Source organism: Phacochoerus africanus, chromosome 1 (genome assembly GCF_016906955.1).
Source record: "Phacochoerus africanus isolate WHEZ1 chromosome 1, ROS_Pafr_v1, whole genome shotgun sequence".
NCBI lineage: Eukaryota > Metazoa > Chordata > Mammalia > Artiodactyla > Suidae > Phacochoerus > Phacochoerus africanus.
This window is the reverse complement of record NC_062544.1, coordinates 112,773,605-112,799,932: the sequence shown is the minus strand read 5'-3', so window position 1 is coordinate 112,799,932 and position 26,328 is coordinate 112,773,605. Positions and strand designations below refer to the sequence as shown.

General features: G+C 41.4%; 1 protein-coding gene across 5 annotated transcripts in view; it reads right to left on the bottom strand.

Moving 5' to 3' along the window:
* RBM6 (RNA binding motif protein 6) overlaps positions 1 to 26,328 on the bottom strand; it is a 120,260-nt gene that overhangs the window by 83,835 nt on the left and 10,097 nt on the right. The window contains exons 2-6 of one of the 5 annotated variants that reach the window (XM_047774680.1): positions 21,881 to 21,990; positions 16,622 to 16,731; positions 10,291 to 11,569; positions 8,551 to 8,640; positions 5,763 to 5,832 (exon numbers count right to left, since the gene is read on the bottom strand). The exons of 1 other annotated variant lie outside the window; for it this stretch is intronic. In XM_047774680.1, coding sequence (XP_047630636.1) covers positions 5,763 to 5,832; positions 8,551 to 8,640; positions 10,291 to 11,569; positions 16,622 to 16,665 — 1,483 coding nt within the window. In that variant the 5' untranslated portion in view covers positions 16,666 to 16,731; positions 21,881 to 21,990. Of the gene's footprint in view, positions 1 to 5,762; positions 5,833 to 8,550; positions 8,641 to 10,290; positions 11,570 to 16,621; positions 16,732 to 21,880; positions 21,991 to 26,328 lie in introns of those variants that run through there. 3 more of the 5 variants (XM_047774677.1, XM_047774684.1, XM_047774691.1) reach the window with 3 other exon arrangements.

Genomic DNA, 26,328 nt, shown 5'->3' with positions numbered 1-26,328 from the left:
TAAGTACATTCCCCATGTTGTGCAACCACCACCACTACCTAGTTCCAGAAGAACACTGTTACCACCCAAAGGAAACTATATATCCATTAACCAGTCACTCCCCATTTCCCCCTCTCCAGCCCCTGACAACCACAAAACTATCCAATCTACTTGCTGTCTCTATGGATATACCAATTTTGGACATTTCATATAAATGGAATCAGTCGATATGCAGTCTTTTGTGAATGGTTTCTTTCACTGAGCATAATGTTTTCAAGGTTCATCCAAATTGCAGCATGTATCAGTACTTTATTTCTTTTTATGGCAGTGTATAGCCTTTTGAGTCTAATTTCTTTCACTTAGCATAATGCTTCTGAGATTCATCCATGTTGTTACTTGTATGCAGTTTCATCATTTTTATGCTGAGTAGTATTCCATTATATGTATATTCCAGAGTTTGTTTGCCCAGTCACCAAAAGACATTTTATTCCTGATACTTTCCTAAGGAATATAGTCATGTAACTCAAGGTAATTTACAACCAAGAGGGTTATTATATATTTACTCATGGCAAAAGAAAAACTCAAAAGTACAAAACATATGTAGGTTCAGTCTATTTATCTCCAATTCCAAAATCCAAATACCCCCTAAATATCAAGATTTTTGATAAATTTTCAATGAATTCATTTGGAGACAAATCTTGACCTATACTACACTTAGTCCATAGTTTTTTAGTTCTTTGAGTACTCATTTTGCTGTGGAAGTACTATGTCTGATACACATCCACTGGGGGATATAATTCATATGTGAGCTATGTACCACCTTACCTTTCTGTATTCAAAAAAATTCACAGGAATTCCCACTGTGGTACAGTGGGTTAAGAATCCAACTGTAGGAGTTCCCGTCGTGGCTCAGTGGTTAACGAATCTGACTAGGAACCATGAGGTTGCAGGTTCAATCCCTGGCCTTGCTCAGTGGGTTAACGATCTGGCGTTGCCGTGAGCTGTGGTGTAGGTTGCAGAGGCGGCTCGGATCCCGCATTGCTGTGGCTCTGGCGTAGGCCAGCAGCTACAGCTCTGATTCGAACCCTATGCCACGGGAGCGGCCCAAGAAATGGCAAAAAGACAAAAAAAAAAAAAAGAATTCAACTGCAGGGGCTTGGGTCACTGTGGAGGCTATGCATTAAAAGGATCCAGCACTGCCACAGCTGTGGCATAGATTGCAACTGTAGCTCAGATTCAATCCCTGGCCCTAGAACTCCTATATGCCTCAGGTGCGGCCATTTAAAAAAAAATAATCATGAACTCTTCTGACCCCAAAGATTTCAGATAAAAGTTGTACTTACATAGCTCTAAATGACACAAAAATAAAACTGATAATTACTAGAGTTAGCGAAGAGGCATTAATTTTTTCTCTGTTACAAACTAGCTCCCCAATACATCAACTAAGAGGATGAATTCTTCCTGTCATGACACAGTGGAAATGAATCTGACTAGGAACCATGAGGTTGTGGGTTTGATCCCTGACCTCGCTCAGCGGGTTAAGGATGTTAAGGATCCAGTGTTGCCATAGCTGTGGTTTAGGTCGCAGATGCGGCTCAGATCCCGAGTGGCTGTGGCTGTGGTGTATGCTGGCAGCTTCAGGTCCGATTCCACCCCTAGCCTGGGAACCTCCAATATGCCTTGAGTACAGCCCTAAAAAGCAAAAAAAATAAAATAAAACAATGAACTCTACCACACAATCCCCCTCTTATGAACAACATCCATACTGCATGGTTTTATAGGCTATCCTAGCCTAAAAAATTGACTGTCATTTATAAAAGCTTCATTTCTGAAATTTATGCACCATCTTTGAACAAGTCAATGATAAAGTTTTCAGAATATCTGATTGTTTAAAGGTATATTCTTCAGAATACATATGACTGCACTGCTGTGAAACCTAAACTATCTTTTAATGCTCCTCATCAGAAAGGAGACCAAAACTGCTCTCCATATACATCACTCCATTTATACCACATTATTCATTCCATGCATACTGGGACTCCATCAAGGCCAGGCAGAGTGTCAAGAACTGGGGAAACAGGAGGCAACAAGATAGACAAGTATCCTGCTGTCATGAAGCTAATTCTACTGGGAGGAATAAGACAAACAAAACCACTGAGAAAAATATCAAAGTGATAGATCTTATGACGACAAACCATGATATGATAAAATATGCTCAAGGGATGATTTTAGACTGGAAAGTGAAAGCCTCTGAGAGGTAAGACTGAAGCCAATAACTAAACCCCAGAAGACAAGTGAAGATCAGAATGAAGAGCAAAAGCCCTGACAAAGAAAGAAGCCTGTATTGATCAAAGACTATAGAAAGGCTCAGTGTGGCTAGAGTATAATAATAAAGGTAGAAAGCATATGGGATGAGGTCAGACAAACAGCCAAGGACAAGCTCATGCAGGACTTTGTAAATCAGAACAAGAAGCTACTTGGGATGGAAGGGCATTAGAAGGTTTTAGGGATTGGAGTAACATGATTTAACTGGTAATGTCAAAGGTTTATTTTACTTGCCACACAGTGATGTAATACAGATAACATGGGGCTAGAAATCCAATTCTTTCATTTAAAGAAGTATATATATAGGAGTTCTCATTGTGGCTCACTAGTAACGAACCCAACTAATGTCCATGAGGATGCAGGTTTGATCCCTGGCCTCACTCAGTAGGTTAAGGATCTAGTGTTGCCATGAACTGTGGTGCAGGTCACAGACGCGGCTTAGATCTTAGATCCCACATTGCTGTGGTCTGCAACTGTAACTCTGATTCAACCCCTAGCCTGGGAACTTCCTTATGCTGCACATGCAGTGCTAAGAAAAAAGAAGGATAAGATACACACATATATACGTATGTACATGTGTGTATATATATGTGTGTGTCTGTATATACACACACATACACACATATATATAATTACACTATCAAAAATTTCATGTAAGGAGTTCCCATCGTGGCGCAGGGGTTAACGAATTTGACTAGGAACCATGAGGTTGTGGGTTCGGTCCCTGCCCTTGCTCAGTGGGTTAACAATCCGGCGTTGCCGTGAGCTGTGGTGTAGGTTGCAGATGCGGCTCAGATCCCGAGTTGCTGTGGCTCTGGCGTAGGCCAGTGGCTACAGCTCTGATTCGACCCCTAGCCTGGGAACCTCCACATGCCGCAGGAGTGGCCCAAAGAAATAGCCAAAAAAAGACAAAAAAAGAGAAATTTCATGTAATAAAATGCCAAGAAAAGTCTGCATGTAATAAAATGCCAAGAAAAGTCTGCACATCCTAAAAGTTGACTTTTTTTTTTTTTTAGTGCCACACCTATGGGGTATAGAAGTTTCCAGGCTAGGGGTCAAATCGGAGCTGCAGCTGCCAGCCTACGCCACAGCCACAGCAACACAGGATCCAAGCCACGTCTGTGACCTACACCACAGCTCACAGCAACACCAGATCCTTAACCCACTGAGAGAGGCCAAGGATTGAACCCATGTCCTCATGGAAACTAATCGGGTTCGTTACTGTTGAGCCACGACAGGAACTCCTGATTTTTTTTTAACTACTGTCTTAAATGATTTCATATGTATATCAACGTCTCTGGCCTGCCAATTATGATTTTAATAGCCACCACAGCCAGCAAATTTAAGAACATTCTCTGTGAACTTTATACATCAATGCAAATTTTACTCTGCTAATAAATCTGACAATACATAAAGAAAGTCAACAAGTACTAAAGAAATGAAGAATTTAAACTGCTGCTAGAGTTCCCATCATGGCGCAGCAGAAATGAATCTGACTAGGAACCATGAGGTTGCGGGTTCGATCCCTGGCCTCACTCAGTGGGCTAAGGATCCGGCATTGTCATGAGCTGTGGTGTAGGTCGCAGACGTGGCTTGGATCTGGCATTGCTGTGGCTGTGGTGTAGGCCGGCAACTACAGCTCTAAGATCCCTAGCCTGGGAATCTCCATATGGCACAGGTGCAGGCCTAAAAAAGACCAAAAAAAAAAAAAAAGAATTTAAACTGCTGCTATTTAAATACCAAGAAAGACATCTCTTAGCTCCTAGAAATACTAATATTTAATGAAAGCATAGTTCATGAAATAAGATCAGAGCTGAAATTACTGCCCTGAGTTAAAAAGCAATTGCAGCCTATAATTTCTACTTACTTTTTTTAAATGGCCACACTTGAGATATGTTAGTTTCCAGGCCAGAGATTCAATCTAAGCTACAGCTATGACCTATGCCACAGCTACAGCAATGCTAGATTCTTTTAACCTATTGTGCTAGGCTGGGGAACAAATCTGCACCTCCACAGAGACCTGAGCCTCTGCAGTCAGATTCTTAACCCACTGTGCCAAAGTGGCAACTCCTAAATTCTACTTTTAATTCCAAAGTAAATCATGAAAATTTAAATAGACACATGCCCCCCCCCCAAAAGTGGTGTGCAAGAACAACGTAACTACTCTTAGACATGTTTCTACAAATTTAGAGTTGAAACATTAAAACAAAGAATTATCTTTTTGAGAAAGAATGCTTTTGAACTTGTTGCCAAATTACAGAAAAATAATTTCTGTACTTAAAACAAAAACCAGATTATTTCAAGCACAAAACTTTATTTTTGTGGATAGTTTTCCTCTGCAGAACCCATTGCAAGAAGCTATCTAGTTAATGCAAAAATTTTATTCCATGGTAAAGTGCTTAAAAGTAAACTCTATCCTCAAAAATATGGCATGTTCTTGCTTGGAGTTCTTTAACATGAATTAATGAAATCTCTTCTACCTTCAATTTAAAATTCTGAAAAATAGATCACTGAAAAATTACCTTTATTTTTAAACCATTTCATATTGTATAGTCCTAAAAATGCTGGTCAAATACCTTAAATGCTTGGCATTTCACTTTTTTTTTTTTTTTTTTGGTCTTTTTAGGGCTGCACCTACAGCATATGGAGGCTCCCAGGCTAGGCGTTCAATCAGAGATGTAACCACTGGCCTGTGCCACAGCCACGGAAATGCAGGATCCTTATCCCACTGAGCAAGGCCAGGGATTAAACCTGCATCTTCATGGTTACCAGTCAGATTTGTTTCTGCTGAGCCAAACAGCATTCTACTTTTGACAACTTTTTTTTTTTTGTAATAAGATTTGAAGAAACTGACCAAACCCGGTACTCTAAAATACTAGGAGGATATTCTTAAAAATCTAATCTGCAGTTCAGACCACAGAACAGAGGTCAAAAAAAAAAAAAAAGCTTTTCTGGATGTATTCATGGATTTCAACAAAACAGCTATTGCAGGACTCTGTTCTCAGAACAAAACTGAAACTTCAAGAAACCACTAACTTGTATAGTTTCTCTGGAAAGTTGAAAATTCAACAGTGAAGCAATGAAATGTAAAACTGTATGTATAGTAAGTTAATAAAATGCTACCAGGTTCAAACATAAACATTCCACCACCATGAAGAACATAAGCAGCAAGTCTAATGATTTAACTATGTAAAATATATTCGAGGATAAATGCTGCAACACTCACTTCATAGCTCACATGCACTCAGAAGAAGTGGAACATACATCCTCATCACTCATGTGTGGACAATCATCCACATAATGAACCGCAACTAAGACTAAAACTGGCTGTCATCTGGAGGCATCAGCAAGAGGCTTCTGGAAATCTTAATTGTGGTTTCTCAAAAAAAGTAAGTAGTACAAGATGCATATTTCTGACAAAGACCCTTCCAAGGCCTCATGCAAGTCATAAAACTCACCTGTATTAAACTCCTTCAACTGCAAGTCCTTCACAGGCATGCCATCAGGAGTCCGAAACGCATTAAGAATCTGCAAGAATATGGTACGTACACTAATGAAATTGCATCATAATCAAAAACTAAATATTGGAGTTCCCATCATGGCTCAGTGGTTAATGAACCCAACTAGTATCCATGAGGACAGAGGTTCAATTCCTGGCCTTGCTCAGTGGGTTAAGGATCTGGCATTGCCATGAGCTATGGTGTAGGTCGCAGACGCCGCTCGGATCCTGTATTGCTGTGGCTGTGGCGTAAGCCAGCGGCTACAGCTGTTTAGACTCCTAGCCTGGGAATCTCCATGTGCTGTGGGAGCGGCCCTAGAAAAGGCAAAAAGACCCCCCCAAAAAAACAAAAAAAAAACCCACTAAATATTATGTTTGATAATATATATGTGGTTTAAGTTGCAAATGTGGCTCAGATCCTGAATTCCTGAGGCTGTGACATAGGCCGGCAGCTGCAGCTCCAATTCAACCCCTGGCTTGAAAACTTCCATATGCCATGGGGGCGAGGAATGGGGCTAAAAAGCAAAAAAAAATAAAATAGAAAAATTCCCCAATACATAAAAAAGACAGAACATAACCTCAAGAGCTCAAGCCCTGAAATCTGACTGCCTATATTCCAAGCCCCTTCCACTCATTTACTGTGAAACCTTTCAGTGCCCAGTTCCTCATCTGTAAAGCAATAAGATGATGTACTATTCCCCTTTCAGTCTAAGGCCATGGCACTTGAACTCCCACAGCCTGGTCAGTTCTTTTCCCCGTTTTCAAAGGGACTGTTCTCTCACTTGCATTCAGGCCTAGGCTCAAATGCCACTTCCTCCAAAGTCCTCCCTAACTACCCAATTTAAAACAGCTCCTGTCCCAGTGATGCTCTAAACCCTTCAGTTTTCTTCAGAGTATTTATTACTGCTTGATTTTTTTTTTGGGGGGGGGGGGTGGAGGGCTTACTTTTTTATCATCCGTGAAAAGTGACTTTATAATCTTCAATGCTATATCACTCACTGCCAAGAACACTGCCCGGCATACAGTAGTGCTTAATATTTGGAATGAAGGAATAAAAGAATACCTATTTCAGGAGTTCCCATTGTGGCTCAGCAGAAACGAATTGGACTAGTATCCATGAGGATGTGGGTTCAATCCCTGGCCTCACTCATCGGATTAAGGATCCAGTGTTACCAAGAGCTGTGGTGTAGGTCGCAGATGAGACTCAGATCCCTTGTTGCTGTGGCTGTCGTGTAGACCAACAGCTACAGCTCCAGTTCGACCCCTAGCCTGGGAACCTCCATATGCTGTGGACACACGCCTTAAAAAAAAAAGTACCGGAGTTCCCGTCGTGGCGCAGTGGTTAACGAATCCGACTAGGAACCATGAGGTTGCGGGTTCGGTCCCTGCCCTTGCTCAGTGGGTTAACGATCCGGCGTTGCCGTGAGCTGTGGTGTAGGTTGCAGACACGGCTCGGATCCCACGTTGCTGTGGCTCTGGCGTAGGCCGGTGGCTACAGCTCCGATTCAACCCCTAGCCTGGGAACCTCCATATGCCGCGGGAGCGGCCCAAGAAATAGCAACAACAACAACAACAAAAAGACAAAAAAAAAAGTACCTATTTCATAGGATGTTGTGATAATTAAATGAACTAATGCTTGTAACCATCATACAATGCCTAACACAAGAGTAAAGCACTATTTGGTCTGGCTGTTGTATATTCTGATCAAATTCTTCCTTAATGGCATTCACTGATCAAATTCTTCCTTAATGTCATCCATAACTTAGCCAGTTCTTTAACACTGAGGAGTTAGGCTGCTCCCAGTTTTCACTACTGTAAATAGACTGCATCTTCTTTTTTGTCTTTATAGGGCCTCACCCACAGCATATGGAGATTCCCAGGCTAGGGGTTGAATTGGAGCAGTAGCCACTGCCCTAACCACAGCCACAGCAACGCCAGATCTGAGCCTTGCCTGCAACCTATACCACAGCTCATGGCCACACCATATCCTTAACCCACTGAGTGAGGCCAGGGAGGATGAGAACCATATCCTTAACCCACTGAGTGAGGCCATGAGGATGAGAACCTACATCCTCATGGATGCTAGTCAGATTCATTTCCACTGAGCCACGATGGGAACTCCTAAACTGCATCTTTATGTATGCACTCAATTCTCCCTCTTGTATTATCCCTTAAAGGATGATTATCAGGCCTGAAGACAGCAATCATTTTCTGTCTTTTTCTTTTCTTTTTTTTTGTCTTTTTAGGGCTGTGCCCGTGGCATGTGGAGATTCCCAGACTAGGGGTCGAATTGGATCTCACAGCAATGTGTGATCCGAGCCTTGTCTGCAACCTATACCGCAGCTCATGGCAACGCCAGATCCTTAACTCACCCAAGGCCAGGGATCGAACCTGCGTCCTCATAGATACTAGTCAGATTCATTTCCACTGAGCTATAACAGGAACTCCCCACATTTTCATAATTATTTTTTATGAACCTCACTTCAGTGAGTACATGGATAACTGGTGAAAGCTCTATGGAAGGCAGTTACGATCACCACTATACCATCAACGCTGCACTGAATGAGCTCTATGGATTGTACCAAAGCCAATTTCCTGGTTTAGCTACTGCACTACAAGATGATAGCTTGGGGGAAGGAGGAAGGCTAGATGAAGGATATGCAAGATTTCCCTGAACATCTCTTTGTACCTTCTGTCCTATGAACCTACAATTCTTCAAAATAATAGCTTAAAAAAAAAAGCCTTACCTCTTCTTTTGTGGCATTTTCAGGCACCCCACTTAATCGAATAAGCTTGCTAGGTTTCTCTTCACTTTGGCCCGTCCTGTAATCTTGATCCTTGATTTTAGAATAAAAAATAATTTCAAAAGTAAATATATATGCAAAATGAAACTATACATGAAATACAGGTACTCAGAATCAAAACTCAATATGATCTGCATCATATGAAGATATGAAAAATTATAATTGTCTCTATTTTTCTCTGAGTTCCAAAATTTGATTTCAAATCATTAGAATACAAGTGTGCTAAGACCCATGTTCACTGAGGGAATTTTGAAATTCTCAATTCTAGAATTTTCTTTTCCTGAATGAAAAAACAGCAAATAAAATAAAACCACATATTGTTTATCAAAGATTATCATCCATAAACAAATTCCAGAACAAAGTCAAAAAGTGTCATCTGACAACATAACTTAGTACAATTCAGAAAAATCTGCATTTTCCATAGCCACAAAAGTCTCAGCTCTAACTCTCCTCCATTTGAACAGTTATAAAAACAGTTTAACTTTTAAGAAAGTCCCCTATAACTAAGCGACACCACTTTCTAGTTGTGCCTACTATCTTGGCATAATTATCAATAGTGTCCTCTTTTACTCTTGAAAATGTCCTGACTTGACAATAAATTTTAAGACCACTCAGCTCTAACATTCTCAAAATCCATTATTTGTTTAGTACGTCTTAGAACTACTGTCCAAAATAACAGCACCTTCAATAAAGATGGGTAAACCTATTTTAAAAGATAATATTTTAATTGTCCAACTGCAAACATAACATTCTTTGCTCAGATTATATACACATTAGATTTTATAAGTTCAATATTTAAGCCAATTAAATTAGGTGCAAGAGAATACTTGCAACATTAACATCACCTCCTCATAACTAGGTATCCTCTATCTCTATGTCCTAAGTATTCTCTAAATAAGTTTAAATTAGAAAAGGAACCCTAAACAGCCATAAGGCCTGAGAAGACAAGAGTTGAAAGAACCAATTCCCAAAGACAAATACTTTCAAACTAAATTATTCCCAAGCATTTAAATCAGCACTGTCAAAATAATGAAGAGAAACATAAAAATATGATCTGAACTGGGCCTTTTCTCTAGGGCCTTTAAGCAACAGCCTTAAAATCTTACTTTTTTTTTTTTTTCTTAAAGGCCATATCTGCGGCATATGGAAGTTCCCAGGCTAGGGGTCGAATCAGAGCTACAGCCACAGCAACGTGGGATCTGAGCCACATCTGCAGCATACACCATAGCTCACAGCAATGCCAGATCCCTAATCCACTGAGAGAAGCCAAGGATAGAACCCACATCTCATGGATACTAGTCAGGTGCATTACCACTGCGCCACAATAGGAGCACCTTGCTTTTTTAAAAATTTTTTCTTTTTTTTTCTTTTCTGGCTGCCCCGTGGCATATGGAATTCCCAGGCCTGGGATCAGATCTGAGCTGCCATGGTGACCTAAGCTGAACCTGCAGCAACACAGGATCCTTAACCCACTGTGCCCGGCCAGGGACCAAATCGGCATCCTAGCACTCAGAAGACACCACCAGTGCCACTGTACCATGGCTACAACTCCAAAAGCTTGCTTTTTAATGGTTGTACAAAGTTACTACCCGGGACTACTGATTCTGGACTCTACACTTCATCCGTCACAAAAGTCTTATGAAAAAGCAATAGTCAAAAAAGCAATCCACCTCATTAACATACCTGAAGGTCCCGTTGGGCATCTTGGGAAGTTTTGCCCTCTGGAAAAGACTTGCTCTGGCCATAGCCAAATATCTGGCTTCCTGGCAGCCTGTGATCCATGTCACGGTACTCCATGCTTCTGTAATCAGTGTCTTGCCGACCAAGAAAGTCCAGACCACCTTCTTCTTTAAATAGACTAGCATCCGAACTCTGTTGTTCACTTCCAGAAAGCTGTGACTTGTCTTGGTCTTGAAGAGAACTTTGGCTGTTCTGAAAGTCTGCTGGAGACTCATGCTCAAAGGCTACACCTTGTGTTTCTCCTTCTCTTGTTTCTGAATGTTCAAATTCTCCCTTCTGAATCCCAAAAGCAGGCCTTTCTGTTGTATGGTCATGTGTGGATTCTTCTCTCTTGTTCACACTCATACCAGAATGTTCTCTATCTTGTGTAGAGGGCTGAATATAATCCAAAATATCTGGATCCACAGAGGGCATCTCCCTATCTTTAAATTCCAGACAAGGTCCCATCTCTCTGCCCCTAAAATCCTGATCAGTCCTGGACCGATGTCTACCTCTGAAATCTGAATGTGGTGTATCCCTCTCCCTAAAGTCTAGATCACTAGTACCTGAACCTCGGCCTCTAAAGTCCACCTGTGTTCCATCTTTGTCCCTGAAGTCCAAATCAGATACATCTCTGTTCCTAAAATCAGAACGGGACTGATCTCTGGCCCTGAAATCCAAATCCGATAAATCCCTTCCCCTAAAATCTGCATGGGATCCATCACGACCTCTAAAATCTAAATCATAAGTGCCCCGGCCCCTGAAATCAGGAGGAGGAGCATCCCTACCTCTGAAATCAACAGTGTGAGCATCCCTGTCTCTGTAGTTCATGTGAGATGTTTCCCTACCTCTATAATCCACAGAAGTGCCATCTTCACCTCTATAGTCCATAGGTGGTCCTTCTCTATCCCGAAAATCCCCAGAATGTATATCCCTACCCCTGAAGTCCAACTGTGTTGAATCTCTGCTCTGGAAATCGGAAGATGAAAAATCTCCCCCCCTGAAATCATGTCCAGGTCCCTCCCCTCCTCGATAGTCACCATGCAGTCCATCTCTAGCTCCATAGCTGAAAGAATGCTCCTCTACATTTGCAAAGGGAGGCCCCGAATGCCCCTGGAAATCAAAGGGAAGTGAATCTCTGCCAGGAAAGTTGCCAGAGTGTCTCTCTTGAACATGACTCTTAAGGGGAGGAGGAGGATAATCCCTGTTCCACCCGGGAGCAAACCTTTCTTCTTGGCTCCCACTGTAGAAACAAAGACAGTGTTATTCATATTGTCCAGAGAGTTTGAAATCTACACACCAGCATATTCTTCTCTAATCACAGCACATTCTTCTGTAAACATTTTTTTTTTTTTGGCAGAGTTCTGTAACAAGGTCCTAGATCTGCAGAAAACAGCAATGTTTTGCTATTTTAAGACGAAGTGGTGGAGTAAACTTTTATGTTCCCATTTCAGAACACGAGGAAAGTCAACACAACGTTTTCAACATGACTGCTGCAGAAAAAGCTTTCACCCAGTCCTGCAACAGGGAAAATCCGCAACACCAGATAAGCTAGCAATGGTAACATGCTACAAAAACTTCCATTTCCTACAGCCAGGGAACTAAGAATTCCAAGATCAACATGATGATTCCCATACATCAGAAAAATCAATGCACTGTAAATTTCATACAGTAAGTTTCACAAACTGTCTTTCTCATGGTGCATAAAGAGAAACATTCCAAAATTTTTTATTATAGCTACAGTACGGACACCACCCAATGAGAATGGATGCAAGCCCAAAATGAAGAAACACTGGAGTACATCAGTGTTTAGCAGCCCTGACTGCATCTAAATCCCAGTTCTGCAGTGGCTCCACCTAAAAGCACTCTCACCTGAGTCCTATTATTATAACTACTCAAGGGTAGCATGAATCATGCCACAAAGCATATGTAAGTCGACTAAACCAAGCAATAGCATCCAGGAGCTTAATGATGAAAGGAACCTAGAAAGGGCATTATCCCCAGGTCCCAAATGAAGAAGCTGATTTTCCACATTCTAATGCCACATTCCAAGTTTCATGGTAATAAAGTATATTTCGAAATAAGCATAGTATTAAATTCACATTCTCAGTTTATAGAACTCAAGAGATAAATGAAAACTGGCCCACTCTTTCATACTACCCAACTTCCTCCCTTTGCCTAAGCTCCAGACCATTTTATATGTTTTTTGGTAAAAGATCAGGGAATTTAAATAGGCAATTAGGTACCTAAGATCCTGAGCTTGGAGGAGAGAGAAGGGTATGAAAAAGGTAAATATGAAATGATCTGAATGGTTATCTGCTATTTAGCAGTAAAACGAAAGTATTAAAAATTCAAGTCCAACTCATTTCCTTCCTCTCAGAAGATATAGGTGCTATTACATGACTTATCTGAGCTCAGAATATACACTGCTATAGAAAGATTCAACAGACAACTGGTTCTGGGTCACTCAGTTCAAGAGAAACAATTACAATGCTTAGTCCTTTCCTAAAGCAATGGAAATTTTAAAATAGTTACCTAAATAGCAGTATGATGCATATTTAATGGATTTTCAGAACATGATAACTTCCATTAGCTCTCATTAACATTAGCTTTGTCTATGGGGTTCAGCATAAGAGAAGTTAAGTTTAAATGTTCTTCATAAGTAATACAATTCACCATTAATTCTAGTGTCTCCTGTATTTAAAATCATTCAAATTCCAGAGTTCCTGTCGTGGCTCAGTGGTTAATGAATCCAACTAGGAACCATGAGGTTGCAGGTTTGATCCCTGCCATTGCTCAGTGCGTTAAGGATCTGGTGTTGCCATGAGCTGTGGTGTAGATCACAGACTTGGCTTGGATCCCACACTGCTGTGGCTCTGGTGTAGGCCGGCGGCTACAGTTCCTATTAGACCCCTCGCCTGGGAACCTCCATATGCTGAGGGAGCTGCCCTAGAAAACGCAAAAAGACAAAAAAAAATTTTTTTCATTCAAATTCCAATAGTTACAACTTGCAGGAAGCCTCAGCAGATAACTCATGGGCTGAGTGCTAGGTATCTAAATCTATATACATGTTCTCTAATCAGAACATATCCAGCACTGAATAGCACCATAAGGATTATTTTACCCTCTCAAGCTGAGAAGATGAACAAATCTAGAGTAACCTACTGCACTAAGGTTCTTAGAAGTGAATTTTACATAGACTATTCTGTAAGTATATAAAATAAGTATAAAAACCATTTTCATAATGGTTATGAAAATCATCTTTGACCAAATAAAATTTTTATGAAAATAAGCTGTTAAAATAAATACAAAATCATTTTCTTCCAAGATATCTTCTTTTCATCCAAATCAGTCCCTGCAAAAGTTATGCTATATAAACTATATCTCCTTCGGGTCAAAGACCTTTAAAAACAGTATGTAATGACATATTTAAACTAAAATTAAGGTGAGGAAATATGATTTTAAATAATATATCAGTCAAAGATGAAAAATGTTCTGAAGAAAGTCTGGTTGTTTTTTTTTGCTTTTTAGGACCGCATCTGCACAGCATATGGAAGTTCCCAGGCTTAGGGTCCAACTGGAGCTGCAGTCGTTGGCCTACACCATAAACCACAGCAACACCAGATCCAAGCCATGTCTGTGACCTACACCACAGCTCATGGCAACGCCAGATCCTTGACCCACTGAGCAAGGTCAGGAATCAAATCTGTGTCCTCATGGATGCTGGTCAGATTCCTTTCCACTGAGCCACAATGGGAACTCCTGAAAAAAAGTATTAAGTGATGCAATAGAGCTAAAATTACCTAATATTTCCCAAGACTTACTGGCAACAGCATTACTTACAAAATAATTATCCTCAAATATAAGTAAAAAGGATAAATTTTAAAATGTTAAAGTACAAACCCACTAATTTAGACTAGGGATCTGCAATGTTTCCCATAAAAAATCAGACAGTAATTACATGAGGCTTTGCAGTTTGTTACAACTATTTGACTCTGCCATTGCAGCATGAAAGCAATCACAGACAATTTGTAAACAAATGATCATGGCAATGTTCTAATAAAACAAAAACAAGCTGCAAGTTGTAGTTTCTTGACCACTGATCCAGATCTTAATATTTTGAAAGGAAAAACATATCCAGCATCACCACACTGCTTTATTTTATTTATTTCATTGCTTTTTAGGGCCACACCCGCAGCATATGAAGGTTCCCAGGCTAGGAGTCAAATCGGAGCTACAGCTGCCAGCCTATGCCACAGCTACAGCCACACAGGATCAGAGCCTCGTCTGTGACCTACACCACAGTTCATGGCAACGCCAGATCCTTGACCCACTGAGCAAGGCCAGGGATCGAACCTTCAATCTCATGGTTTCTAGTTGGATTTGATTCTGTTGCACCACTATGGGAACACCTCACCACCACTGCTGTAAAGACTATTAAGCAGAAAATAAAGACCCCTTTGTTCATGAAACTAGCTTTACTAAATATCATATGGTGTTTGTTTGGGTTTTTTTTTTTTTTTTTTGTCTTTTTGGGGCCTCAACAGCAGCATATGGAAGTTCCCCGGCTAGGGGTCAAATCAGAGCTAGAGCTGCCAACCTGCACCGCAGCCACAGCAATGCCAGATATGGGCTGAGTCTGCGACCTATACCACAGCTCACTGCAATGCTGAATCCTTAACCCACTGAGTGAAGCCAGGGATCAAACTCAAGTCCTTGTGGATACTAGTCAGGTTTGTTACCACTGGGCCACAATGGTAACTCCCATGTGCATTTTTTAAACTTAATTCTCTACCTAAATTTTTCATTGGAACACCAAGCTTCAGAATAATAAAACATCTGATCAATGTACACAATAAAATCCTGTAGACCGCCAATCCAAAAGAAAATTTATTAGTAACAGAAGTTTGAACTGGAGCATAAATATTTTTTAATGTTTAACTTTAAAAGTCAGATTTCGGAGTTCCCGTCGTGGCGCAGTGGTTAATGAATCTGACTAGGAACCATGAGGTTGCAGGTTCGATCCCTGGCCTTGCTCAGTGGGTTAAGGATCTGGCATTACTGTGATCTGTGGTGTAGGTCGCAGACGCAGCTTGAATCCTGCGTTGCTGCAGCTCTGGTGTAGGCCAGTGGCAACAGCTCCAATTAGACCCCTAGCCTGGGAATCTCCATATGCCATGGAGTGGCCCTAGAAAAAGGCAAAAAGACAAAATAAAATAAAAAAATAAAAGTCAGATTTCTTCGCCATACACCAATTAAAGCCATTTTTTAAAAAATCACATTTCTATAGCACTGTATTAATTGTGAACACAATGCAAAAGTTTTCAGTATTTCTTTTTTTTTCTGTCTGGCAGCACTAACGGCGTGTGTTAAGTTCCCAGGCCAGGCACTGAACCTGTGCCACTGCAGTGACAACACCAGGTCCTTATCCTACTGGGTCACGGAGGAACTCCAATGCAAAAGTTTATCATCAGTGTTTATTATATTGGCTATAAAAAATTAACTCCCTACAAATCTAAAGTATAATCCATCTACAACTGAATGGTACCACCTTCTTCACTTATCTTTGTACCTAGTAACTCCTAAAATTGAAATGTAGCTTAGAAAACTGCACCAAGTAATTTTCTTTCTCAGAACTATTTATGGTAGCTGAAATACCACATATGTCATAGGAAAGACACAGCTCTGGATTCTAGACATGAGTTACTGAACTTAATGAAACATTTATGTACATTTTTGCTAGCTTTCCTTATTAGTAAAGTTATGTATTACTTTGCTAAAAGAGAAAATATTTGTAAAAATTGGGAGGTTTTTTTTTTAATGTTTAAATACTTGGCATGCTGGGTATTCAGTCTCACAATCACTTTAGAAATGACTAGAAATTCTCTTTTTTTTTTTCTGTCTTTTTGCCTTTTCTAGGGCCGCTTCTGCAGCATATGGAGGTTCCCAGACTAGGGGTCGAATCGGAGCTGTAGCCACCAGCCTGCACCAGAGCCACAGCAACACGGGATCCAAGCCACGTCTGCGACCTACACCACAGCTCACGGCAACGCCGGATCGTCAACCCACTGAGCAAGCACAGGGATCGAACCCGCAACCTCATGGTTCCTAGTCAGATTCGTTAACCATTGAGCCATGACAGGAACTCCCATGACTAGAAATTCTTAAAACAGTTTCTACTTCTAAAAAATCAGAGCTATCTCTACATACAAAAAAAATACCCTTCTTTATGGCAGGCCACTATAGCTATACCAATAAAATACTGACATTTCATTAGTCAAATTTTAAGACTTACCGAAAAGGTCCTGTTCTGTTAGCAGATCGAGAATCCCCCCACATTTCTTTCTATGTCAAGAGGGCCCAATAAGTAGATCCTTTGCTACCAAACTCTGGTTATAGCAGTACCTGTACAAAACAAGCCACAAAAAATAAGTCCACTGGAACACGAAGTAAAGACTAAACCAATTTCCTTTCACCTGACTTATTAGAGACCATATCAGCAGGGGTATTTTTGGTAGTCATTTTTAAACATTTATGTATTAATTTATAACAAGAAAAATACATTTTAAGTTTAAAATGTACACTCTAGGGCACAATCAACTTTTTAATGAACTAAGCAATATTCTTACACTGCTTACTAATTTTTCTAGCACTGGAGTTCCCGTCATGGCTCAGCAGAAACTAATCTAACTAGTATCCATTAGGACATAGATTCGATCCCTGGCCCTGCTCAGTGGGTTAAGGATCTGGCATTGCCGTGAGCTGTGGTGTTGGTTTCAGACTCAGCTCAGTAGTGTAGTGTAGTAGTAGCAGTAGTAGTGGTGGTGGTGGTGGTGGTGGTGTAGTGTGGTGTAGGTTGCTGTGACTGTGGCGTAGGCCAGCGGCTACAGCTCTGATTCAACTTCTAGCCTGGGAACCTCCATATACAGACAGTGCAGCACTAAAAAGCAAACAAAAAAACAAAACAAAAAAAATTCCCAGCACCCATTCTACATTTCTTCTTGGAAAGAGCACCTTAGCATAAACATCACTCTCAGGCCATGAGACTGATCCTAAACTATTCAGCCTGGCCAATCAGAATAGTCTATTACCCTCAACACAGTGATCGCTTTGAAGACAGACGAGTAACCTAAGTCGGATGGAGAAGTCATTGCAGGACCTGTGCTTCAGCTACTAAAAAAGAGGCAAACTTTCATGACCTTGGATTTGACAATGGTTTCTTAATATGGCACCAAAAGCACAAGCAAAGAAAAAAATAAAATAGACTTCAAAAAAATTGAAAACTTTTGTGCATAAAAGTACACTATCAAGAATGAAAACCACCCACATGTCAGAAAACAGCAGATTAGGAAATTCCAAAGCTTCATTCCTCCACAAAAACTTCAAAAAAGAAGAGTCTGAACCAACTTTGCTGAAGCTTTAGAAAACAGTCAAAGCTTTATAACAACCAATCAAGAAAAAGCCATCCTCAAAATGATAGGAAAGTTTTGTGTTTTCACTTATCCTTGCCACCCTCTCTGTCTAGCATGACAAGTGGTTTTGATCTTGAAGCAGTGGAAGCCCAGTTCCCAGCTCTTCTCCACAAAGGGAAACCTGATTTGCAAATAATTTTGTACATCTGTTCAAATCTCTATGGGGTCATATTTGAAGGACTGATGCAAGGTAACTGTCTCTATTTCACCTAACTCAGAACTCTGAGGAGAAAGCAGCAGGCACTGCTAATAAAGGTTACAAAGCAGACTACAGACCTGGAGAAATCTGAGTGACAACACTTTGGGAAATTAGGACATTCCAAGGCAACATGTACATGGGAAAATTTAGACTGCCACAAGCAGAGCCAGGTATGACATATGATCAGACAAGACCTGAGAAGACTTTAACCTTTCATCTCAGGCTGATCTCTAGGCTCAGAGCAAGCCCAGGGGTGCACCAGCACAGAACCAACCTGCAAAAGCAAAGAGAGGTGGTTATTCTGTTCTTCTCTTGTTTTTGTTGGTGTGGTTTTTTTTGGTTTGGTTGGGTTTTTTGGCCGCACCCACAGCATATGGGAGTTCCTGGGCCAGGGATAGAATCCAAGCAGTAGCTACAAACTATATCACAGCTATGGCAACACTGAATCCTTAACCCACTGAGCCAGGCTAGGAATTGAACTTGTACTTTCACAGCAACCCGAGCCACTGAAGCTGAATCCTTAACCCACTGCACCACAGTAAGAACTCCGGGTGTGTTTTGATTGTCTTTGTTTATCTGTCTGAGTTCCTGACTTTCAAGGAAATTTTGGTTAACACATTAGATGAACAATGGCTAAAAGAACAGAGTCGGAAATCACACATAACAAGAAATAGTCTTTGAAAAAAGAGATTAGCAAAAAATTCTTTATCTAGGAAAACTCTCCTTCAAAAATCAAGGAGAGGAGTTCCCATCGTGGCGCAGTGGTTAACGAATCCGACCAGGAACCATGAGGTTGCGGGTTAGATCCCTAACCTTGCTCAGTGGGTTGGGGATCCGGCATTGCCGTGACCTGTGGTGTAGGTTGTAGACACGGATCGGATCCCGCGTTGCTGTGGCTCTGGCGTCGGCTGGCAGCTACAGCTCCGATTCGACCCCTAGCCTGGGAACCTCCATATGCCGCGGGAGCGGCCCAAGAAATGGCAAAAAGACAAAAAAAAAATCAAGGAGAAGAGGGGAGTTTCTGCTGTGGCTCAGCGGTAATGCATCCAACTAATATCCACAAGGATGCATGTTCAACACCTGGCCTTTCTCAGTGTGTCAAGGATCTGGCTGGCATTGCTACAAGCTGTGGTATAGGTCGCAGTTGAGGTTCGGATATGGAGTTTGTGGCTGTGGTTGTGGCGTAGGCCAGCAGCTATAGCTCTGATTCAACCCCTAGCCTGGGAACATCCATATGCTGCACCCACAGCCCTAAAAAAAAAAGAGGAAGAAATTAAGATATTTTCTGGAGTTCCGGTTGTAGCTCAGTAGAAATGAATCTGACTAGTATCCATGAGGACGCAGGTTCGATCCCTGGCCTCCCTCAGTGGGTTAAAGACCCAGCGTTGCCGTGAGCTGTGGTGTAGGCTGCAGACTCAGTTTGGATCCCAAGTTGCTCTGTCTGCAACGCAGGCAAGTGGCTACAGCTCCAATTAGACCTCTAGCCTGGAAACCTCCATATGCCTCAGGTGCGGCCCTAAAAAGACAAAAAAAAAAAAAAAAGATGTTTTCTGATAAGCAAAAGCAGAGGGAATCTGTTACCACTAGATGGGCCCTGCAAAAAATGCTAAAAGAAAGGACATTAAACATTAACTCGAAGTCACATGAAGAAACAAAGATCTCCACTAAATACGAAAACAAGAGTAACTATAAATGCTACAAAAGCCTAAAAAATTATTAATCTAGGTTAATGGGACACAATTTATAAAGATGTGATCTGTAATATCAATAACAGGGAAGGAAGGAACAGTACAGAAGCAGAGTTTCCATATGCTATTGAACTCAAGTTGTTATACATTCAAATTAAATTGTTATAACTATACAATATTAAATGTCTATCAACAGAAGAATGGATAAAGAAGATGTGGTACAGGAGTTCCCATCATGGCGCAGTGGTTAACAAATCCGACTAGGAACTATGAGGTTGCGGGTTCAATCCCTGGCCTCGCTCAGTGGGTTAAGGATCTGGCATTGCCGTAAGTTGTGGTGTAGGTCAAAGACGTGGCTCGGATCCCGTGTTGCTGTGGCTCTGGCATAGGCTGGCAGCAACAGCTCCAATTCGATCCCTAGCCTGGGAACCTCCATATGCCGCGGGTGTGGCTCTAAAAGGACAAAAAACAAAAAGAAGATGTGGTACATATATACCAAGCAATACTACTCAGTCATAAAAAAAGAATGAAATAGTGCCATTTGCAGCAACATGGATGTACCTAGAGACTATCACACTAAATGAGGTTAGACAGTGAAAGACAACATCACATGATATCACTTACATGTGTAATCTTAAAAAATGGACACAGGAGTTCCCGTAGTGGCGCAGTGGTTAATGAATCCAACCAGGAACCATGAGGTTGCGGGTTCGATCCCTGCCCTTGCTCAGTTGGTTAACGATCCGGCGTTGCCGTGAGCTGTGGTGTAGGTTGCAGACGCGGCTCGGATCCTACGTTGCTGTGGCTCTGGTGTAGGCCAGTGGCTACAGCTCTGATTCGACCCCTAGCCTGGGAACCTCCATGTGCCGTGGGAGTGGCCCAAGAAATAGCAACAACAACAAAAACAACAACAACAACAAAAAGACAAAAGACAAAAAAAAAAACATAATCCAGGAGTTTCCATTGTGGTGCAACGGGAACAGTGGCATCTCTACAGCACTAGGACACAGGTTTGATCACTAGCCAGGGACAGTGGGTTAAAGGATCTGGTGTTGCTGAAACTGCAACTCAAATATGATCCCTAGACTGGGAATTCCAGGGGTGCCAAAAAAGGGGAAAAAAAAAACCCCATAATCCAACTATATGCTATCTACAGTAACCCACTTTAGATCCAAAGACACACATGGGTTGAAAGTGCAAAGACAGAAAAGAAATATTCCACGAAAATAGTAACCAATTAAGAGCTGGGTAGCTGTACTAATATCAGACAAAATAGACTAAATTTAAAAAGGTACAAAAGATAAAGAAGGACATTATATATTAATTTAAAGTTTAAAAAAAGAGCTCCTGGGAGTTTCCATTGTGGTTCAGCAGGTTAAGAACACAACAAAGTGTCCGTGAGAATTTGGGTGTGATCCTTGGCCTTAATCAGTGGGTTAAGGATCAAGCATCTCCTCAAGCTGCAGTATAAGTCACAGATGCAGCTTTGATCCAGTGTTACCATGGCTGTGGCGTAAGCCTGCAACTGCAGCTTATATATATATATAATACACACACACACGCACACAAACACCAAGATAAATAATCATAAATATTAGCACCTAATTACAGACCCTCAAAATATATGAAGCAAAAACTGAAAGAACTAAAGGGAGAAGTAAATAGTGAATTGATTGACCAGACAGAATATAAATAAGGAAACAGAGGAGTTCCTGTTGTGGCTCAGTGTTAATGAACCTGACTAGTATCCACAAAGACATGCGTTTGATCCCTGGCTCCACTCAATTGGTTAAGGATCCTGCATTGCTGTGGCTGTGGTGTACATGGGCAGCTGCAGTTCCAATTCAACCCCTAGCCTGGGAACTTCTGCACACCAAGGATGCAGCCCTAAAAAAAAGATACACACAAAAAATTAACTCAAATGAATCAAACCTAAATGTTTTAAGAAGTGAAACTATAAAATTCTCATAACAGGCATAAATCTTCATGATGATGGATTAGGAAATGGTTTCTTGAATAAGATGAATACCAAAAGCACATGCAACAGAAGGAAAGAGATAAATTGGATATCATCAAAATTTAAAATTCTGTGTTTTTGGGGTTTTGTTTTTTCATTTTTGTCCACCCCATGGCATATGGCGCTCCCAGGCCAGGGATCAAATCCCAGCCACAATCATGACCTAAGCCACACCTACCACAATGCCAGAGTCTTAATCCTCTGTGCCAGACCACGGATTGAAGTCACATCCCAGCACTCCAGAGATGCTGCTGATCCTGTTGCACCACAGAGGAAGCTCCTAAAATTCTGTTTAAAAGGACACCATTAAGAACATGAAAAGACAGCCCACAGAATGGGAGAAAACTTGTGCAAATCATATATTTGATAAGGGACCTATATCTAGAATACATAAAGAAACATTTTATAACTCAATAATAAAAATACAACTCAATTTTAGGGAGTTTCCGTTGTGGCGCAATGGTGAACGAATCCGACTAGGAACCATGAGGTTGCGGGTTCGATCCCTGCCATTGCTGTGGGTTAACGATCTGGCGTTGCCGTGAGCTGTGGTGTAGGTTGCAGACACGGCTCGGATCCCACGTTGCTGTGGCTCTGGCGTAGGCCGGTGGCTACAGCTCCGATTCGACCCCTAGCATGGGAACCTCCATATGCCGCGGGAAGTGGCCCTAGAAAAGGCAAAAAGACAAAAAACAAACAAACAAAAAAAAAAACCTCAATTTTAAAAATGGGCAAGGGCGGAGTTCCCGTTGTGGCTCAGCGGTTAAGGAAACTGACTAGGATCCATGAGGATGCGGGTTCGATCCCCGGCCTCGCTCAGTGGGTGAAGGATCTGGCGTTGCCATGAGCTGTGGTGTAGGTCTCAGATGCAGCTCGGATCCCACGTTGCTGTGGCTGTGGCATAGGCTGGCAACTGTAGCTACAATTCAACCCCTAGCCTGGGAACTTCCATATGCCACAGGTGGTCCCCCCAAAACAAAGGCAAAAAAAAAGTGAAAAATGAAAATAAGAGATACTAAAACATTAATTTCATATACAACTGCGGCTGGCAGTGAACATGCAAGTGCGAAGCATAAGGCCTGACACCTCAACAGCCCAGATCCCACTCCCAACAGACACTACACAGCAATGAATAGAAGGGCCCCAGTGTGGTAAGTTCTGAAGACTAGGATATAAGTCCAAGTGAAGCTGCTGCAGGTACAGAACTCTGCAGTAGTATCAAGCAGTCAAATGAGAGTTTTAAAGGCTGAAGTGAAAAATGATTCCACAGCAGTATCAGCTGAAGGGAGTCAGCTGGTCCTGAGAGATGGCAAGCCTCACATTAAGTTATAGCTGCACTCTTAGTGATGCCCTTCTCACTAATTCCTTTAGTTTTCAGCTTTATAATCACAATAAGCCCCAGAACATAAAGACTTTGGTTTCCTGAAAACGAATCAATGGGTATGGGAATAAAGCCTCCCCATTGTAGGTCAGCAGCTTTTAAGGTTGGAACTATGATGTCAGTTAATTGTTTTCAAGCCTCCTCTGCCTTTTATTTATTTATTTATTTTTTAAGGCTGCGCCTACAGCATATGGAAGTTCCTAAGCTAGGGGTCAAATTGCAGCTGCAGCAACACCAGGTCCAAGCCACATCTGCAACCTATGCTGCAGCTTGTGGCAATGCCGGATCCTTAAGCCACTGAGCAAGTACAGGGACTGAACCCACATCCTCACAGACACTATGTCAGGTTCTTAACCTACTGAGTCATAACGGAAACTCCAATTTTGTGAGGCTTTAATTTTAGCAATTCTAGTGAGAATGTATTGGTATCTCATTGTGGCTTTAACCTGTTTTCCTTATGACTAATGATAGTGAGCATTTGTCAGATACATGTGGCAAATATTTACTCCCTGTTCTATAGTTTGACCATTCACTTAATAGTATCTTTTGAAGAACAGGTATTAATTTTAATCTTTTTCTTTATGGTTAATGCTTTCTGGATCTTTTATAGAAGTCTTTGCTGATGCCAAACTCAAAAAAATTTCTCTTGTGTTTTATTTATTTATTGTCTTTTGTCTTTTTAGGGCCGCACCCACGGCACATGGAAGTTCCCAGGCTAGAGGTCCAATCAGAGCTACAGCTGATGGCCTACGCCACAGCCACAGCAACACCAGATCCGAGCCACATCTGTACCTACACCACAGCTCACGGCAATGCTGGATTCTTTTTTTTTTTTTTTTGTCTTTTTGCCATTTCTTGGGCCGCTCCTGCAGCATATGGAGGTTCCCAGGCTAGGGGTCGAATCTGAGCTGTGGCCGCCAGCCTACGCCAGAGCCACAGCAACGTAGGATCCGAGCCGCGTCTGCAACCTACACCACAGCTCACGGCAACGCCAGATCGTTAACCCACTGAACAAGGGCAGGGACCGAACCCGCAACCTCATGGTTCCTAGTCGGATTCGTTAACCACTGCGCCACGACGGAAACTCCCCTAGATCCATTTTTAATTAGCTTTTTTTTTTTCTTTTTTGGCCATCCCTCAGCATATGGAGTCCCAGGCCACAGATCGATCCAAGTCTTGGCATCTGTGGCAATACCAGATCCTTAAGCCATTGTACCTGACTGGGGATCAAACCTGTGTCCCAGCACCCCAAAGACAATGAGATCCTGTTGCACCACAGCGGGAACACCTGGTTTGTTTTTTTAATACTAGCCATCCTAATGGGTATAAAGTGGCATCTCACTGTGGTTTTGATTTGCATTTCCCTAATCATTAATGATGTTGGGCATCTTTTCATGTGCTTATTGGCCACTTGTATATCCTTTTTTGGAAAAATGTATACTCAAGTCCTTCGCCCATTTTTTAATTCAGGTTGTTTTTGCTGCTGTTGAGTTTTCTGTATATCCTAGATATTAATCCCATATCACACAGGTAACTTACAAGTATCTTCTCCTATTCTATGGGTTGCCTTTTTGCTCTGTTGATAGTGCTCTTTGAACACAAAAGTTTTTAATTTTGCTGAATTCCAATTTGTCTATTTTTCCTTTTGTTGACTATGCCCTTGGTGTCATATCTTCTAAGAGCCCATTGTCAAATCCATTGCATAAAGCTTTCCATCTATGCTTCCTTCTAAGAGTTCTTCAGTTTTAATTTTTACATTCAGAAGATTCATTTTTTTTTCTTTTTTCTTTTTATGGCTGCACCTGCAGCATATAGAAGTTCCCAGGCTACGGGTCGAATCAGAGCTGCAGCTGCCAGCCTATGCCACAGCCACAGCCACACCAGATCCAAGGTGCATCTGCTACCTTCACTACAGCTTGCAGCAACACCAGATCTTTAACCCACTGAGGGAGAGCAGGGATTGAACCCGCATCCTCAGAGACACTATCAGGTACCTAACCCACTGAGCCACAAAGGGAATGCCCAAAATTGATTCTTTGTGTGTGTGTGTGTGTGTGTGTGGTAAGTTGCTTTTAAAAATCCAAATAACTTTGTTATAATATTTTATACAAAACGGTAATTGTGCAATAGTTATCAGGAAAGTTGAATACAATAACAAGTATGTAGGCTTGGGAATAGTTTTCAAATTTGCAGCAGATACCAAAGAAATCCTGCATAATTTATACTTGTTCAAGTGAACACAAGAAAAACACTGGTTCAATTTCTATGAGCTATCAAGAGGATAAAGAGAAAAAGCCCTTCTATCTCAAATCAATCTGGTTTTGAATGGCATGTTTTCAACATAAAATAAAGACATAAAAAACAGACAACAACATGGATGGACCTAGAAATTATCATGCTAAGTCAAGTCAGCCATACAATGAGACATCAACATCAAATGCTTTCACTGACATGTGGAACCTGAAAAAAGGACAGAAAGAACTTCTGTGCAGAACAGATTTTTTTTTTGTCTTTTTGCTATTTCTTGGGCCACTCCTGCAGCATATGGAGGTTCCCAGGCTAGGGGTCTAATCGGAGCTGTGGCCACTGGCCTGCGCCAGAGCCACAGCAACGCAGGATCCGAGCCGAGTCTGCAACCTACACCACAGCTCACGGCAACGCCAGATCGTTAACCCACAGAGCAAGCGCAGGGATCGAACCCACAACCTCATGGTTCCTCGTCGGATTCGTTAACCACTGCGCAAAGACGGGAACTCCCAGAACAGATATTGACTCACAGACTTTGAAAAACTTATGGTCTCCAAAGGAGACAGTTTGGGGGATGGGGGGATGCACTGGGGTTGTGGGATAGAAATCCTATAAAATTGGATTGTGATGATCATTGTACAACAACAAATGTAATAAATTCACTGAGTAATTTAAAAAAAAGACAAAATATACCTTCCCATTCTAAAACATTTCCTTTTAGTCCATATGTACTTAAATAATCTTGTATTACATTTATACTGCAACTTTCGGTGATCAAAGTAAATCCATCCTGGCAGAGTGTTCTAAGAGGTCAATAGCAGCAGGAGTAGGAGCATAATACAGGACTTTCACTGTTACTTCCAGAGTCTATAAAATCCCAATGCTATTGCCAGGCAAGTAAACACTGAGGCTGCAAGATAATAAATTGCCTCAAGCTTGTCCAAGATTCATTCTTTTTTGTCTTTTTGCCTTTTCTAGGGCCGCTCCCACGGCACATG